The 15,170-nt window shown below is 41.0% G+C and overlaps 1 protein-coding gene across 1 annotated transcript in view; it reads right to left on the bottom strand.

Annotated features, from left to right (window-relative positions):
• Positions 1 to 1,661: 1,661 nt before the first annotated feature.
• Positions 1,662 to 15,170, bottom strand: part of TNFSF11 (TNF superfamily member 11) — a 30,347-nt gene continuing 16,838 nt past the window's right edge. Inside the window, exons 3-5 of the mRNA XM_046663757.1 lie at positions 7,427 to 7,472; positions 7,245 to 7,343; positions 1,662 to 2,083 (exon numbers count right to left, since the gene is read on the bottom strand). Of these exons, the coding sequence (XP_046519713.1) occupies positions 1,662 to 2,083; positions 7,245 to 7,343; positions 7,427 to 7,472 (567 nt within the window). The remainder of the gene's footprint in view (positions 2,084 to 7,244; positions 7,344 to 7,426; positions 7,473 to 15,170) is intronic.

Here is a 15,170-nt window from a genome sequence, read left to right as displayed (position 1 = left end):
TGGGGTGAGGCATAAAATGTTCATGGGTTCCTCCAAGTCAAACGGTTTTGCATGGGGTATTATGATTTTGTAAAAGACACCATATTTTTCTCATGATAAGATAACATAAACCCCGTTTTTTTGCTGAAGAAGATTGGCCCTGAGCTAACATTGTGCCAATCTTCCTCTTTTTTGTGTGTGGGTCCCCACCACAGTGTGGCCACTGATGAGTGGTGTAGGTCCACACCCAGGAACTGAACATGGACCACCAAAGCAGGACCCACCAAACTTAACCACTAGGCCATTGGGCTAGCCCCGTAAACCTTTCTTTTTTGAGTGAAAAGACTCTGTTTTCGAGCTAGCTACATTCTTACATACAAATTTCTTGCAAATTATTTTTCAAATTCCAAGGTTTATTAATTTAATTGAATCTGTTCCTAATTTTTAATTAAATCTGCATTTCTCCCAGTAACTTTTGGAAAGATAGAAGTCACATCACCATATTGAAAAGAACAGGATCACAGAACAAGACAGACATGAAAGAGAAGTACAAAATCACAAGGTATGTCTTCTTATAAATTTATTTTTATACCAAAAACTTAACATTCAAAGGCAATGTTTTTATTGTACAGTATAAAATAACTTCCACTAAATTAAGAACAGGATCTTTTTTGCCGATAAGCCACTGACAAATTTTCCATTAAAAAAATTTACAATTTGCAGCATTTGTAGAAAAACACCTGTTTAATAATTATATAAATACTCTTGACAGATTCCAGTAGCCCATTATGTATCCTTTTTGGCAATGTCAGCTTTCTAAAGTCAATTAGTTTCTAAATTTGAAAGGCACCTGGTGGCCAACATCCTGCTTATTATTCAAGGCATCCATTTAAATTTTTCTGCACAGACTTGACAAGTCTGAAAAATCTGTTAAGTTAAAAAGAATGAAGAAATATAATACAGTTGATATTAGCAAACAACGTTTTTTCCCTTAGCTGCAAGTTTTCCCCAGGGGATTTACAAAGTGCACCAGTTAAATATGTCTGTACATTTAAAACATTAAATATGTCAACAGCAAGACATTTTTAAATATTTTGAATCAAATACTATAGCACAAATATAATTTACAATACTTTGCACAGAAAACATTACATCTGAAATATAACTTTAGATATTATATAAAAATACATATATTTTCTCTCCTCATTAGAAAAAGTATTTATTTGCAGGTTCCAGCATGATGTAACAATTCAAAAGAACTTAACCCTTCTGATGACCATCCATTTACAATTAGATGTCATCCTCTCCACTTCAGCTGCCTAGTGGCACATAACTGCTGGCTAGATCCAGAGAATTAACCCCTCTCACAGCCCAAATGCAGTTTTTCATAAAGGCAACATAATTGCTCCAATTTGGTTTAATTCTAGGAATTCATTACAAAATTTAAAAACCATTGTGTAAGAACGCCTTTCGACTGTAACATCCCTTGCCTCCAACATCTCCCTTTGGCTGTAAATACATGTGCTCTCTACAGACTCAAAAGCATGGATAGAGTCTTCTTGTACCATGTGGATTATACCTCTTAGTAGTCTCACACACCTATATACATCTTTTTGGCTTGTTAAAAAAAAAGTTTTTCATACATCCTAGGAAATACATGATAACACTCCACAAAAGGGGGCTCAATCTATATCTCGAACTTTAAAAGCCCCAAAGTACGTTGCGTCTTGATCTGGATCCAGTAGCGAAGGGTTGGATACCTCGATGCTTATTTCCTCACCAGACCGTAGCTTAAAAAATCCTCCAACGTTTATAGAGTAAAAATGGAATTCAGAATTCCCCGACCAGTATTTGGTGCTTCCTCCTTTCATAAGGGTATGAGAACTTGGGATTTTGATGCTGGTTTTAGTGACATACACCATCAGCTGAAGATACTCCGTAGCGAGGTCTCCTGAAGTTTCATGATGGCGAAAGCAAATGTTGGCGTACAGGTAATAAAAGCCATCTTGGTTAACTTTGAGTTTCCCATTGCTGAAAGTCATGTTGGAGATCTTGGCCCACCCTCGGTCATGGTACCAGGAAGACAGACTCACTTTGTGGGAACCTGAGGAGAGGAGAGGTACATGATTTAAAATCCACCCCTTCAATGAGAAGGACATCTTCCCAATTCTATGAGGTTGGAGAAAAACATATTATAATAGTCATTGTTCCAGTGGGAGATTAACTTCTCAGAATTTATTTTCTAAACGGGGAGAAACACATTAAGATGCACTTAGTGCTCTCTACTAAGCCTTCGAGAGGGTACAAAGACAAAATCTCATTTCTCCTGACTTCAAGGAAACTACAGTGCACGAGGAATAAGTATGATGTGTGTTCAGATAAGAAGCAAGGAGTGAGCCCCAATAGGAAGGGTGCAGATAACTGCTAAGGAAATTCAAAGGAAAGAGAGATTATTTTCCCCCAGAGGGATGGAGTGACTCTATTGTGCTACTGAGCCTGAGAACTCAAGGAGGAATAAGGTGCAGCCAACAGAAGCGGGAAGATTATTCAAGGTTGAAGGAAGGGAATGGGCCAAGGGCAGTTGAGACAGGAAAGCAAGAAACAAGTCTAGGAAGAGAACTTTCGCACTTCACATGACTCCATCTTCTCTTTTAATTCATGGAGAGGGGTAAGTAGAAGGAGATGAAAATCTGGATCACAAGAACTCTGACCAAAGAGTCAAACTCCTAACTCAATTCTTATCACTGTCGATTTTGCCCTCCTCCAATAATCCTAATACCTCCTAGGTTCATACAACTGAAAAGCTGCCCCCAAAGAAGTTCACAAAAAAAATTCTTGGCTTTGCACTCCCCAGCTTCACAACTTCACACAATCCTTTGTGACCAAAGGATCATAAAGTCTCTCCTGATCGACCAGAATTCTCCTTTAGCCACTTCTCACACCTGAAATGTGACCACTGATCCTCATGCTACTGTTTCTGGAGCAGTGAAAATTTCTAAAATATCTTCTAAATCAGCAATGTATCTAGTAATTTCAACATTTCAGGTCTTTAGTGTATTTTACTAGTTCTTGAAGAACTGGCAATATCTCCATGATAAACCCAATTAATCAAAGGTTTGTATTTATGTGGACATCTATGATCCAGCTGGAAAAGGTGTCAACTGGTGGAGGGAAAGTGGTTATACTGAGGAAAGTCCAAAAACACATTTTTCTTCCAGAGGATTTTGTGAATACTTATGCTAAGTTAAGTTTTGTCATCTGTCAAGATTTCAACAAGGCAAAATGAGAATCTCAGAGCTGGGGTGGGATTAGTTTCTGTGGTCAGGGAGAAGTTCTTCGCTGCCTGCCACCCCAGAGAAATCCACCCACGGGACTCAGGCTTAAGGTGGATTCCACCGATCCATCAGAGCTGACAACCCTCTGGTTAGAGTGGGTCCTTGGGAGATCCTTGTAGAATCAGAAACCCACACTTGCTGCCTTCCCAGACTCGCCTGAATTCTGGGGAAACTCAACACCTGCATCTTTCTCTAGAGAGCCAAAAAAGGAGAATGTCCTATTGTCTCTGGAGGGCCACTGCACAGCTAGAATATGGTCTGGGGACCTCAATAGCAGGCTGTTCCAAGAACCAACCAGGTCGTGGGGCAAGTGGGAGAAGAAAATGCAGCAAGGGCCCAGCTATAGTGAGACAATCTATCATTAGATAGGCCTGTGAAGGTGAAGAATCCAGTGGTCTCAATCCCTCTGTCCAGGGACATTATATTTCCTGAACTCCACATCTTATCAAAAAGAAGGTGCTAGAGTGAGCCTGAGAAGCCACCACAGACACTGCTGCCTCCAGGTCCCACCACAGCACATGCCCTTTGTCATTGGAGGTCCTACCTCAGGTCATCCTAGTTTAAAGCATCACAAATGTAAATATCATTCCATGGTCCCAAATGAATCAAAATGAGACTATAGGACTTTATTCATCATATCCTCATAAACACTAGTAAAGTAATTCCTCCAGGCTGGTAAACAGCCACCTAATCCATTGATAAAGGTAATAAAATTCAAGATGTTTCCTATCTCAAAAAAGCTCATGTCTCTCTCCTTCTTACCCAACTCTTATATTCAATCCTTTATTCAATCAATTATGGGTCTTATAGTTTATCTCCTATGATGGCTCTTAACAGAGAGCAGTAGGATGACTAAGATAAAGTAAGCTAGTGTTAGATCAAGGGCTTGGAGATATGGTCTGGGAAGGCAAGCAAGGAATATGAAATAGAGAGGGGAGAAGACAGGAACTAGGACCACATACCACTCCCATTGTTAGCTAAAGTCAAGTGGAAGGAGTGTACTTATTTCCTACTAAATGTATCTTTATTTTTAACGTATTCACTGCTCAATTCAGTTGATCAGTCATTCAACAAATATCTAAGTGGTGCTTTCTATGGATATTCACTCTGCCTATAACTAAGAATTTTATCAAGCAATGTACCCTCAAGGTACTTATCACTAGTAGTGGAGAAAATAAGAATGGGCATATAAAATGAAAAATATAACATTTTCATTTCTGCATGTCACATAGCACACAGTTGAAGTTCAGTTAAAGCCACTGCCAAGTGAAAGCTGTAGAATTTAATGGCGATCAGGAGAGCTCAGCCCAGTGAGGGGATGGAGGAGCCAGAGGACAGGGAGGACTTGAGCCAAAGGTGGATGCGCTGAGAAAAGGCAGAGTGTTGTCAGTGAGAGAAACTGTCCGAGCAAAGGATGGAATGCACACAGAATGCAGAGGAGAAAGGGGAGAAAATCTGTCAGTGTGAACTAGAGGACTCATGAATAGACAACATCGGGAGAAAAGACGAGGAAAATACGCAGCGATCAAGGTGAAGGACTTCACTTGCAAACCTGAGTGTCCATTACTAATGAAGCATGCTGATGACCTCTTACCCGAGCTCCTGAGCCCCTATGGTCACTGCTGTTAGGTGTTGGAGAAAAGGCCTCCAAATACTTAGCCTGAGCATCCCCTAAAGAAAGCCACATATTCTGACCTCATGAAATACTTCCCAATGCATTTATTCAAGTCAGTGTAAGGCAGATTCTGACTTATTTCTTTTGTGTAAATTGGTATGAATCAGAGGTCCAAAATGAACTGGCAAAACTAAAGCTATCTTCCTCTGAAGTAGCCAGTACTGGCCCAAACTGAGAGAGAAATGGACTCAAGAGGTTTTGGCTCAGTCAGAGGAGCAAATTCTATTTTCTTAAACAGAAGCATACACTAACTCATTTCACTCAGTCTCCAACTCAGTAACCATCAGAAAATAACCAGGAATTTGCTTTACTTCTGGGCAATGATTTGATGCTAGGTGCCTGGAGAGAGAGCTTAATAGCTAAACATGCTGTTCCCAAACAGACTTTGGCACACAGTCTAATGCAATATTTATCACATGCCATTTAAAATGAACTGAAAAGATAAATGCAGAGCACGTTCACAGCACACCCAGCTGACACATCAGTATTAATTTGATTGCCTTTGCTAAGATGCAAAGTAGTTTTCCACTCAGAAAATCAGTGTAGCTCCACTGTAAGGTGCGCGCGTGCACACACACACACACACATTTTGTTTATGAAGCAAGTATCCGGGACAGGATGGATAATTTAGGAAAATCTACTAAAAATCAAAGAGTTGGTTTCTTACTTTCTCCATCTGCAGTCAGGAAAGATCCTTCCACAGCCCATGCTATGATAGTGGCTTCAGAATCATTTATTAAAACTTGGATTTTTTTCTTTGTTTTGGAGGAAGATCAGCCATGAGCTAACATGAGGAAGACTGGCCCTGAGCTAACATCCGTGCCCATCTTCCTCTACTTTATATGTGGAACACCTGCCACAGCATGGCTTGATGAGCGGTGCCATGTCTGCACCTGGGATTCGAACCAGCAAACCCCATGCCACCGAAAGTGGAATGTGTGCACTTAACCACTGCACCACCGGGCCGGCCCCTAAAATTTGGATATTTTAACTCTAAGAAAACATTGCCTTGAATTGTTTTTGGAAAAAAGTTAGAATATGTATAATTATTTAATTAAATTTGAATAATAATAACAAATTACATTCACTGAGTGTTTACCAACTGCCAGCTTCCATTTAAGTGTTAATAGTTTGTTATCTCAGGGAATCTTCACAGCTGCCCCATGAGGTAGATGCTATTACCATCCCCATGAAGAAGCTGAGGCCCAAGTGATTTCAAGGATTTGCACAAGATCACTCAGCCAGAGAGTAGCACAGTGGGGCCTCTAACCCAGGAAGTTAGTCTTCAGAGCCCCTGTTACTAAAACTACGTTAATCTATTTCCTTCGGGAAAAGAGGAACATAGGGCTCTGACTTTATTTCCCTCTGACAAAGCCAACTGGCCACAGGCACTTATATGATAACCTATAGTACAAAAACCATGGACTGGGAATCAACTTGGACCTTGGTTTCCCTGTCTGCAAAATCTGAATGATGCCAACTGCCTTGCAAGGTTGTAGTAAGGAATAGAGATCACGAATACAGAGCAAAATGCCTGATACATAGTGTGTGTCCACTAAATGGCATAACAATGATATCAACGATGTTCAATGGTCACTCTATGATGATGTTCTCTGCAATCTTTTTGATGCCCACCTATCCCAACATGAAGTAACCAGCGGGAATTATATGACGGAACAGCTGGTGAATTAAGATAGATGTAGGCATACAGCTCCGGGTTTCCTCATTTCCAAAAGATAATCAGGTCTCCAGTCTATTGAGCTAAATTCTTACCCCCCAAAATGATAACTCCCTGGAGAAGGAGTATGTCTCAATTTCTAGAGGGCTACTGCCTGTTAAGTTTCACTCTTTTGAGCCCCTATCTGAAACTCTGCAGGAGATGGCTGAGTATATGACTACCTGCATGAATCCATGCACCACACAGGTCAGCAAAGGGAATTGTCAACTTAAGCTTAGGTAAATATAGATGAGAATAAGAAGGGATTGTCCTTCTCAGTTATGCAACCTCAACTGGCAGTCACTTAAAATAAACCCGCTCTGATGATCTGAATCTGAATATAGTAATGACGTCCATTCTGGCATGATTGAGAATCACTGTTTCCATGATGTGCATTATGAACTAAAGTCTAAATTTTGGTCTAAAAGTTAAGGGCTCTCAAAATTTTAGTAACAGGCTAATAATAGGTTTGAGTATTCAAATGGGCTGAAAAATGACTCTTGAAATACTTTTCAGGCCGGATGCAAATGGAACTTACCTGATGGGATGTCGGTGGCATTAATAGTGAGATGAGCAAAAGGTTGAGTGTCAGGCTTGCCCCTCCTGGCCAGATCTAACCAAGAACCTTCCACCGTAGCTGGAGATGAGAGAAGCCACATTAGCCCAAAGAATAATGATCCTATGGGTTTTTAAACATTCATACAGATCATCCATGCTTACCTTTTTCTGCTCTGATGTGTTGTGATCTAACAATATGTTGTAATTCCTGAAATAAAAAGAATAAAGACTCTTACTTATACATGTACTCTTTTGATAAAGCAGTAAGAATTCAGGACTGTTGGACATACAATAAATTAATCCTCTTTCCTTAAAATATGCCAGAAGTACATACGCAGTGAAATTCCTTGATGTTCTAAGTAGCTATTAAGGAAAGTTTAGCCCAAAGAATTGTGTTGATGTGCTCAAAAAGTAGACCACACATATGCCACCTAACAAGATACTTTGGACAATAAGAGGAAATAAAAGGCAATGTAAATTATAAGACATGGAATAATTGAACATAATTAAACATTTGTAGCAGGTACACAAGTGGAGATGAAGTTAACTAGGAAAATAACAATTACCGCAGAATAAATGACCCTCTTAAATCTTTAGGAAGGCTTTTCTAATGTCTATTTCATTAGTGAGTTCCTGTTATAACATTGAAGCTCAGCCCATAGAAAAGAGAATGATGCCTAGCTCTCAGTGGTTAATTTTTTATTTTAAAAAGTCACAGTGTGTTTAAAGTATTACACGGAAGTCTAAGAGCTTTTACAGTACTAATAATTAACTTAAAATATTGCCACAAATAGAGGTTTAGACACACAAGCCAGAAAAAGAACACAAGTACCTAAAGAGCGTAGGTAATTGCATATCTCAATTTGAGCCCTGAGAATGAAGGAGCCAATAGGTAACCACAATCCCACCTGAATCAAGACCTTCGCTATATTAAATAGTAAGGTGGAAGAGATGAAACTTCAGGCTTTGACCCCCGTTCAAACCCCTTCTCAGCCACCGACACATACTGAGGATATTAACAGCACCACTATCATAAGTTGGTTGTCAAGATTAAATGAGACAATGCATGCAGGCACTTAGCAGAGAATCTGGTAAATTCATGTATCTAGATCCTAGAAACACCCTGGAGAGATTTCTGATTTCTCAATTATTGAGATGACCATCCATGCTAACCACCATCATGATGTTTAAAAGATAGGCTGTATCTTTGAGTGTCTGGAGAGAAGAGCTTTGAGATAGATAGATAGATAGATAGATAGGTAGGTAGATAGATAGATAGATAGATAGATAGATAGATAGATAGATAGATAGAGATGATAGGTGGGGCAATAACACAACTTCAACTGTTAACAGTTGGGAGGGTTATAGAAATAAGATAACATTGATTTTTCTCTCTGCCTTTAGACCCCCAAGAGAGACGAGAATTTATTCTATTTTTAAAAAGACCCTTGGAGGAGACAGCACAGCTATCTTCAGTACCTATTCTAAAGCTCCAAAGAAGTCACAGTGTGACTGACTTTTAGAGAGAAACCTTAGGGGCTCATCCAGGGCTGCCGTCTGCCTTTGCCTTCACCCAGGGCACTGCCCTGCACAGCTCTGGGAGCACCAACTGCAGGAAATTCTAGGCAAATAGGGGCTGACCTCTTTTGAGTTTGTGCAATGCAGTGGCCCTTACCACACCTTGTTCTTCTTCCCACTCTTGTTTCTGTCCCCTGCTGACCTCCAATCTCCAAAGTTTCCTCTCATGACCTCAAATTCCCAATGGTGCCCTGATTCCCAGAATTTCCTGGTTTGCTCTCCTCTGCATTTACAAGAGAGATTTAAATATGTACAATATATCTTTATACATCGTGTGTATCTTTATACCTTCATATATACAATGTACCTTTATACATTATATATCTTTATATATTTGTAGTGGAGAAAAACATATACAATGTATACTTATATACTTGTATCTTTATATATTTATAATACAATATAACTTTATACATTGTGTATATCTTTATACATTTACATAGAAAATGTACCTTTATCTGATGACTATACTTTAAAAGATTGGAAGAGGAACCTTGATGAAAGAGTCATTCAGAGATTAAAGCTACCCCTCATTTTCCCTCTAGCCCTGATCTGCCTCATCATCGGAGGGGAGAAGGAAGAAAAGCTAAGAATGGCATATGCCTACAAATGCCTGTTTCATGCCTTTCCATTGAGAAAAACACACTAATAATAATTGAAAAAACAAGGAAAGAGCCTGTGCAAGCTCAGTGGTTCTCAAACTTGAGCATGCGTCACAGTCTCCTGGAGGGGAAGTTGAAATGCAGTTTCTGATCTAGCAGCTCTGGGGTTGAGCCTGAGAATTTGAATTTCTAACAGGCGAGCTGGTGCTGCTGTTCTGGGGCCTCAATTTGAGAAGAACAATCCTCTCACATCCCAAGAGATTTCAGAGATGGGCAAATCTGAGATTTTCTTGAAGACCCAGGCCGAAGCAGCAGCAGACTAAAGTCATTGATTACGTGGGCAGGGAAAGTTTGCTCTCTCCCACCTGAGGTCAGAGCTGTCATAGAACATTTTCGTCACAGGAAAATCAATAGACATCACCAATCACAACCACTATCAATGTCTGCTAAAAAAAAAAAGAAAAGGCATCAAGACCCAGGATCAATTAAACTCTAGCTAGAGACCCATGAGGTAATCATGCTTTTATGTTAATACATGTTGTTGGGTATCCAAGAATTTCAATTACTCTCAGAAATCCTATAAGGTAGTTTCTGTGTGAAAAAGGGAGTACATGATGTATCTACAAGCTCAGGGTACAAAAAAATGTATTCTCAATATCTGTTCTTTTATCTCCACCCACACCCAATTTTTTGAGTTCTAAGATCATTGTTATTTAGATAACAACCACTAACGTAAAATTCTTCTAAGACTACACTTTTAGGGTGCCCTAGCCCCAACCCCAGCCAGTCTAACTCAATTAGATGTCAACTGGTTAGTTTTTAAAAGAAGCTCCCAGGTGGTTCTAATATGTAGCAGGCGTTGAGAAACATTATTGCTAATTGAGTGTTCCCATGAATGGCTGTTTGGTGACATCTCTATTTGGTCATAGATTTATCATTTTCTCACAACACACACACACACACACACACACACACACACATATATATTCCACATACTGAAAATTAAATAATCCCTTATATTCATAGCCAACAAAGAACTTCCACTTGTATTATCATGTTTGATTCTTACTAGAATGAAAGTCTGGGTAACTATTACTAACCTCATTTTTCAGACTGGGAAATGGAGGCAGAGAGTAAGAACTCCCCTAATAAAGCTGAGACTTGAAGCTGTGACTTTCAATGCCCTCTTCTAGAGCTACAAACCCATATCCTTTTGCAAGACCTAGTTATCAAATACACTCCTGAAAACTGGAATAAAAGTACCAATGCTACCCCAAAATATGGCACCCTGCATATTGAATATTTTAAGCTGAAGGAATTTGAGAAATGGCAGGTGAAGCAACGACTCTTTGACCTCCTCCTTCTCCCCTACAGCAGGTCATAAGACCCTCACATGAGAGATGCTCTCCCCTTACCTGGAGGAAAGGAGCATCTTTATCTCCACAGACAAAAGGACACCAGGAAAAATCTGAGTGAACAGGCCTTCTAAGTTTCCCCCAGTTTACTGCCCTTAACTTAGGCCTTTCTGTCCTATCACATTTTTCTACATCTTTCCGTTCATCACCAAACCTAGTATAACCACTCAGGTTAACCATTTCTTCAGGCCTTCATTTCCTTATGAAGGCTCCCACGTCACATAAAAGACAAATAAATTTGCGTGTTTTTCTCTTGTTCCTCTGTCTTTTGTCAGTCAAATTTACAGAGGCCCCAGCTGGAGGACCTGGTCGGTAGAGGGGAGAAGATCTTTATTTCCTTCCCTACACCTGTCAGGAAACCCTTAGAGGGTGGCGCCCTCCCTGAAGTAGTAACTCTGAAAGGAGGCACACTTTGACTGGGGCTGTGACAAAAAGGAGCCTGGACCTCAGGAAATATGGTCTCAGAATTCCCAGGGGCTTCAGAAAACAATTGGCTCAGAACTGTCTGAGCCACATTCAGGGCGTGGCTGATGAAACCCCTAAGCCAAGCCCCGCAGGCCCTCGGCATGAGGAGCATCACGTCTCCAAATGTGACTCTCTCATGTCCACTCCACAGAGCAGATGCCACTTTGTTTTGTCATTTTTTAAAAGATCAGACACTTTGCTGCGTACATCCCAAGTACAGATCCGTATCAAATGCCGCCCTAATATTTTTCATTTTCAAGATTATAGGAAACCTTTCTGAAGGAGTATCCAAACTTCACCCCAACTGACAATTCCATTTACCTTCTAAGCTTTGCATTTACATTTATGTCCATTCACATTAGTCCTCTACTTCTGTCACATTAATTAGTGTTTTCAAATTTTCAGAGTTCTTTATTCTCAAGTCTTATCATTCAGACATTGCTTCTGGTTTCTTTGAATTCAGAAAATTCTGATCATCTAATTTGAGGAAAACACAACAAAGAACTTCCTAACTCTTGTCCTCTGAACAAGTTATTGAGATGAAAGAGATCTTTTTTAAAAAATGTTATATGTGTTTTGTCTTATTTTAAATTAACTCTCTGGATAAACATCCAATGCAATTATATGTTGTCTACACTATCAGAATGCCCACAGATTTGCATAAAGAAGCGTAGGTAGCTTTGACACACATCCCAGCAAACAGCCTCCAGCAGAAGCCAGAAACAGTTTCCAGGGTGAGGAAGCTGGGCAGGCGGCCCTCCTTGCAATCTTCTCTTGGCCGAGAGCCACTAAAGAGAACCCAGTGTTCTGCTTCCCAGGAAGATGGGTGATCTGCCTTCTCAGAATAAAGCATATTTAGCATCTGTTACATGAAGGGACAAAAAGAATTGCCCGCTGGTTTCTATAAACTACCCATGACAACTAGGATCATTACCTACATGTCACTAAGAAAATTCACATGAATGAATGAATGACTTTATTTACGGTCACACTGTAACAAGTAGGCTTTCCAGAGAATTTATGCGTTTTTAGATAAGCATAATTTGGGTCTAGACTAAATTATGATAGCTTCATTTAACCCTTCAAAACAGGACAAAAAGGAAAACCGAACTATTGGTAGGCAGCCAAAGAAATCGCAGCCAAGTCAAGGATAAAAGAAATCCTCTGACATACTGCCACCTAGTGGACGCTGCCCGACATTGCCGAGCCTGGGACGCCGCAGTGGGGCTTTGCAGATTTAAAACTGTCGTCTGCCCCCATTCAGAAGTCTAAAAACAATAGAGATGAGGAAGTTTCACAACATTCTTTTAATCTTCTCATTGTGGTATTTTCCTATTTAGACTGCACTAACTTTTCATCTTTGCTGTCAGAGTACCATTTGAACAGACAAGAAAACAACCAATAGGATTTTTTTTTTTCAATCTCGACTTTTATTTCACTCATAGAAAAATGTTGGGATTTCACAATTTCTCCTCCAGGAAAGAAAGTACACATAAGATCAATGTGATTGTGTAACTGTGGTCTCTAGGACTGCTTCTCTTCAACTTTCCTGAACTCTATATCCAAGAAGCGCAGTTCCCAGGAGTGTGATAGGGAAAATGAAAAGGGCGGACTGTGTCTTCAGGCTTTGGGGAGCAGGCTCCCTTTTTAACATCTTTTAAGATGTTTTATGATCTTTTGCCAAACATAGGGAAATGCGAGACATCCCAGAACTGGCACAATCTTGATAAGTCAGGGCCACTTAGGAGGGATTGTCCTGTACAAGAACAAATATAAGCATCTACGAGTACTTTCAACTCCTTTGAGTAGTTATGGGAATTTTGCTCCAGGTAATTTAAAAATTTACAGCAAATGCTAAGCCTGCCTTTGCAAATTCAGCTGGATAACTTCCCCAAACAAGACTTTGATAACATCCCAATTCAAGAGCCAATGTTTTTCAATTGATCTTAAGTTTGTTTGACAACAGTTTGTTTGGTTTTTTTTGTTTTTTTGTTTTTTTTTTGCCTTACGAAATAATATAAATAGATTTAAGCTCCCACGGAGGACATTCCCAGCTATAAAGATTCCCTGAAAAGGTCAAGTTGCTGGAGTCTGGGCTTATCAGACCGAAAATCCCACCTGTGCACAGTGATGCGAATTGTGTGACCCATGTGGTACCTGTCAATCAGAGCACAGAAGCAGCAATTTGTACAGCCAGATGCTTCAGGAACCACTGGCACCAGCTCATAGCTGGGGTCTCAGGTGGCTGCCTCCCTCTGCAACACCAGCGGCAGCTGCAGGGACATCTGGCTGGTTGAACAAGGATTTAACACCCCGTTTGCCAGATATAATACAGGGTTCATACACTTGTTAACATATGTAATGCATTCATTTTAACATCTTAATGATACCCTTCTCATAATTCTTCTCCAACCTAGTTACAAGAATAGTGTATTCATCAGCTGAGTTAGCACATGAATGCCACACATGGGTTGTTTCTGAAAATGAATAGCGGGTTTCCCGTTCCTGCAGAGAAGTCTTGCAGTCTTCCACCTTGTTAATAGCTCGGAAATCCATCCAGTCCTCTCCAGCCAGAGTACCACTGCCTTCCTTCAAGCTTTCATCATTTCTCACTGGGATTACAATAGGCTCCTATCTCCTCTCCCTGGCTCCTGCTCTCCTCAAACCCAGCCATCGCTGCCAGACTGAGCATCCTAAAGGACACATGGGGGCATGTCTCCTCTCTTCTTAAAATCCTCCAGGGCCTGCCCACAGACTTTAGGAACAAATCCTTATCCGGGCTTAGGAGACCTTGCACAATGGGGCCTGGTGACGGCTCCAGGCTCTCTTGCTAGTCCTCCCCAGCGTTCCCAAACCCCACCACCCCTAAGGACCCTCAGAAGGCCACGGGTTCCAGCCACACATAACTACATATGGTTGGGTCTCCCTGCCAGCATCCTGCTCTCCTGTTGTTCATGCAGCTTTGCATACACTGCTCCCTGGAGAGATGTCTTACCGTCTTCATAGCACATCTTTAACTGCAAAGCTTTCACCTCTATGGTATTCTTGGTTTACCAGGTACAGAAAGAATGCCCATGGGGTATTGCAGCAACTAAAGGGACAGGACTAAAATAGATGTCTCAGCCTCTCACTTTGCTCCTCCCCTGAAGCTCACACAGACCTAACCCACAGGGTGTGGGGAGACACTTTACGTGCACCCGGATGGAGCTGGTGACCTTCTAGTTCCTTAAGAAGAGCCAATGGTGACAGTTCAAAAGCACCTCAAAGTAAAGAACTTTAAGAGCAGGATCCACTGAGTGGTCTGTCGCCTAAATACACTTTATGAAAGGTGTAGTGGAGCTTACGTTTCTCAGCCCAGGTCCCTTGGGGCAGAGCCCCACAGGGTACAGGAGGGGAGAGGATGGGAGCATCAGAGAAGGGGAGAAGGCAGCTCCTCATCATCCCCACTGGCGGGACGGGGTGGGGTCCAGCGGCCCAGAAAGTAGCAGGAGAGAGTAGATGGTAGATAGGGCCTGGGCACCACTCATCCTGACTTTGTGACTTTACATTTTGACACCTAAAATTCTTTATTTTGTAATATATACTACTGATTTTAAGAATTCTCCCACAGCCAAAGTCTTCTCAACACAGATTCTACCTCTCCCCTGACTTGAGCATCCTGCTCTTAAACCCCTAATCTCCTTGCCTCCTAAGTGAATCGGCCGCCATTAGCCCATGACCATCTCTGAAAATTCTCAGTGGAGAACTTCACCAAGACGTAGAGTGGCCTCCTCCTCCCCTCCGAGTATAGCCACCGGGGTCTCATTTCTTCCAACGGGAGGCTGCTGATTGGAAAAGACACGTCTT

The sequence above is a fragment of the Equus quagga genome, chromosome 6 (genome assembly GCF_021613505.1).
Source record: "Equus quagga isolate Etosha38 chromosome 6, UCLA_HA_Equagga_1.0, whole genome shotgun sequence".
NCBI lineage: Eukaryota > Metazoa > Chordata > Mammalia > Perissodactyla > Equidae > Equus > Equus quagga.
This window is presented reverse-complemented; position numbering and strand designations above follow the sequence as displayed.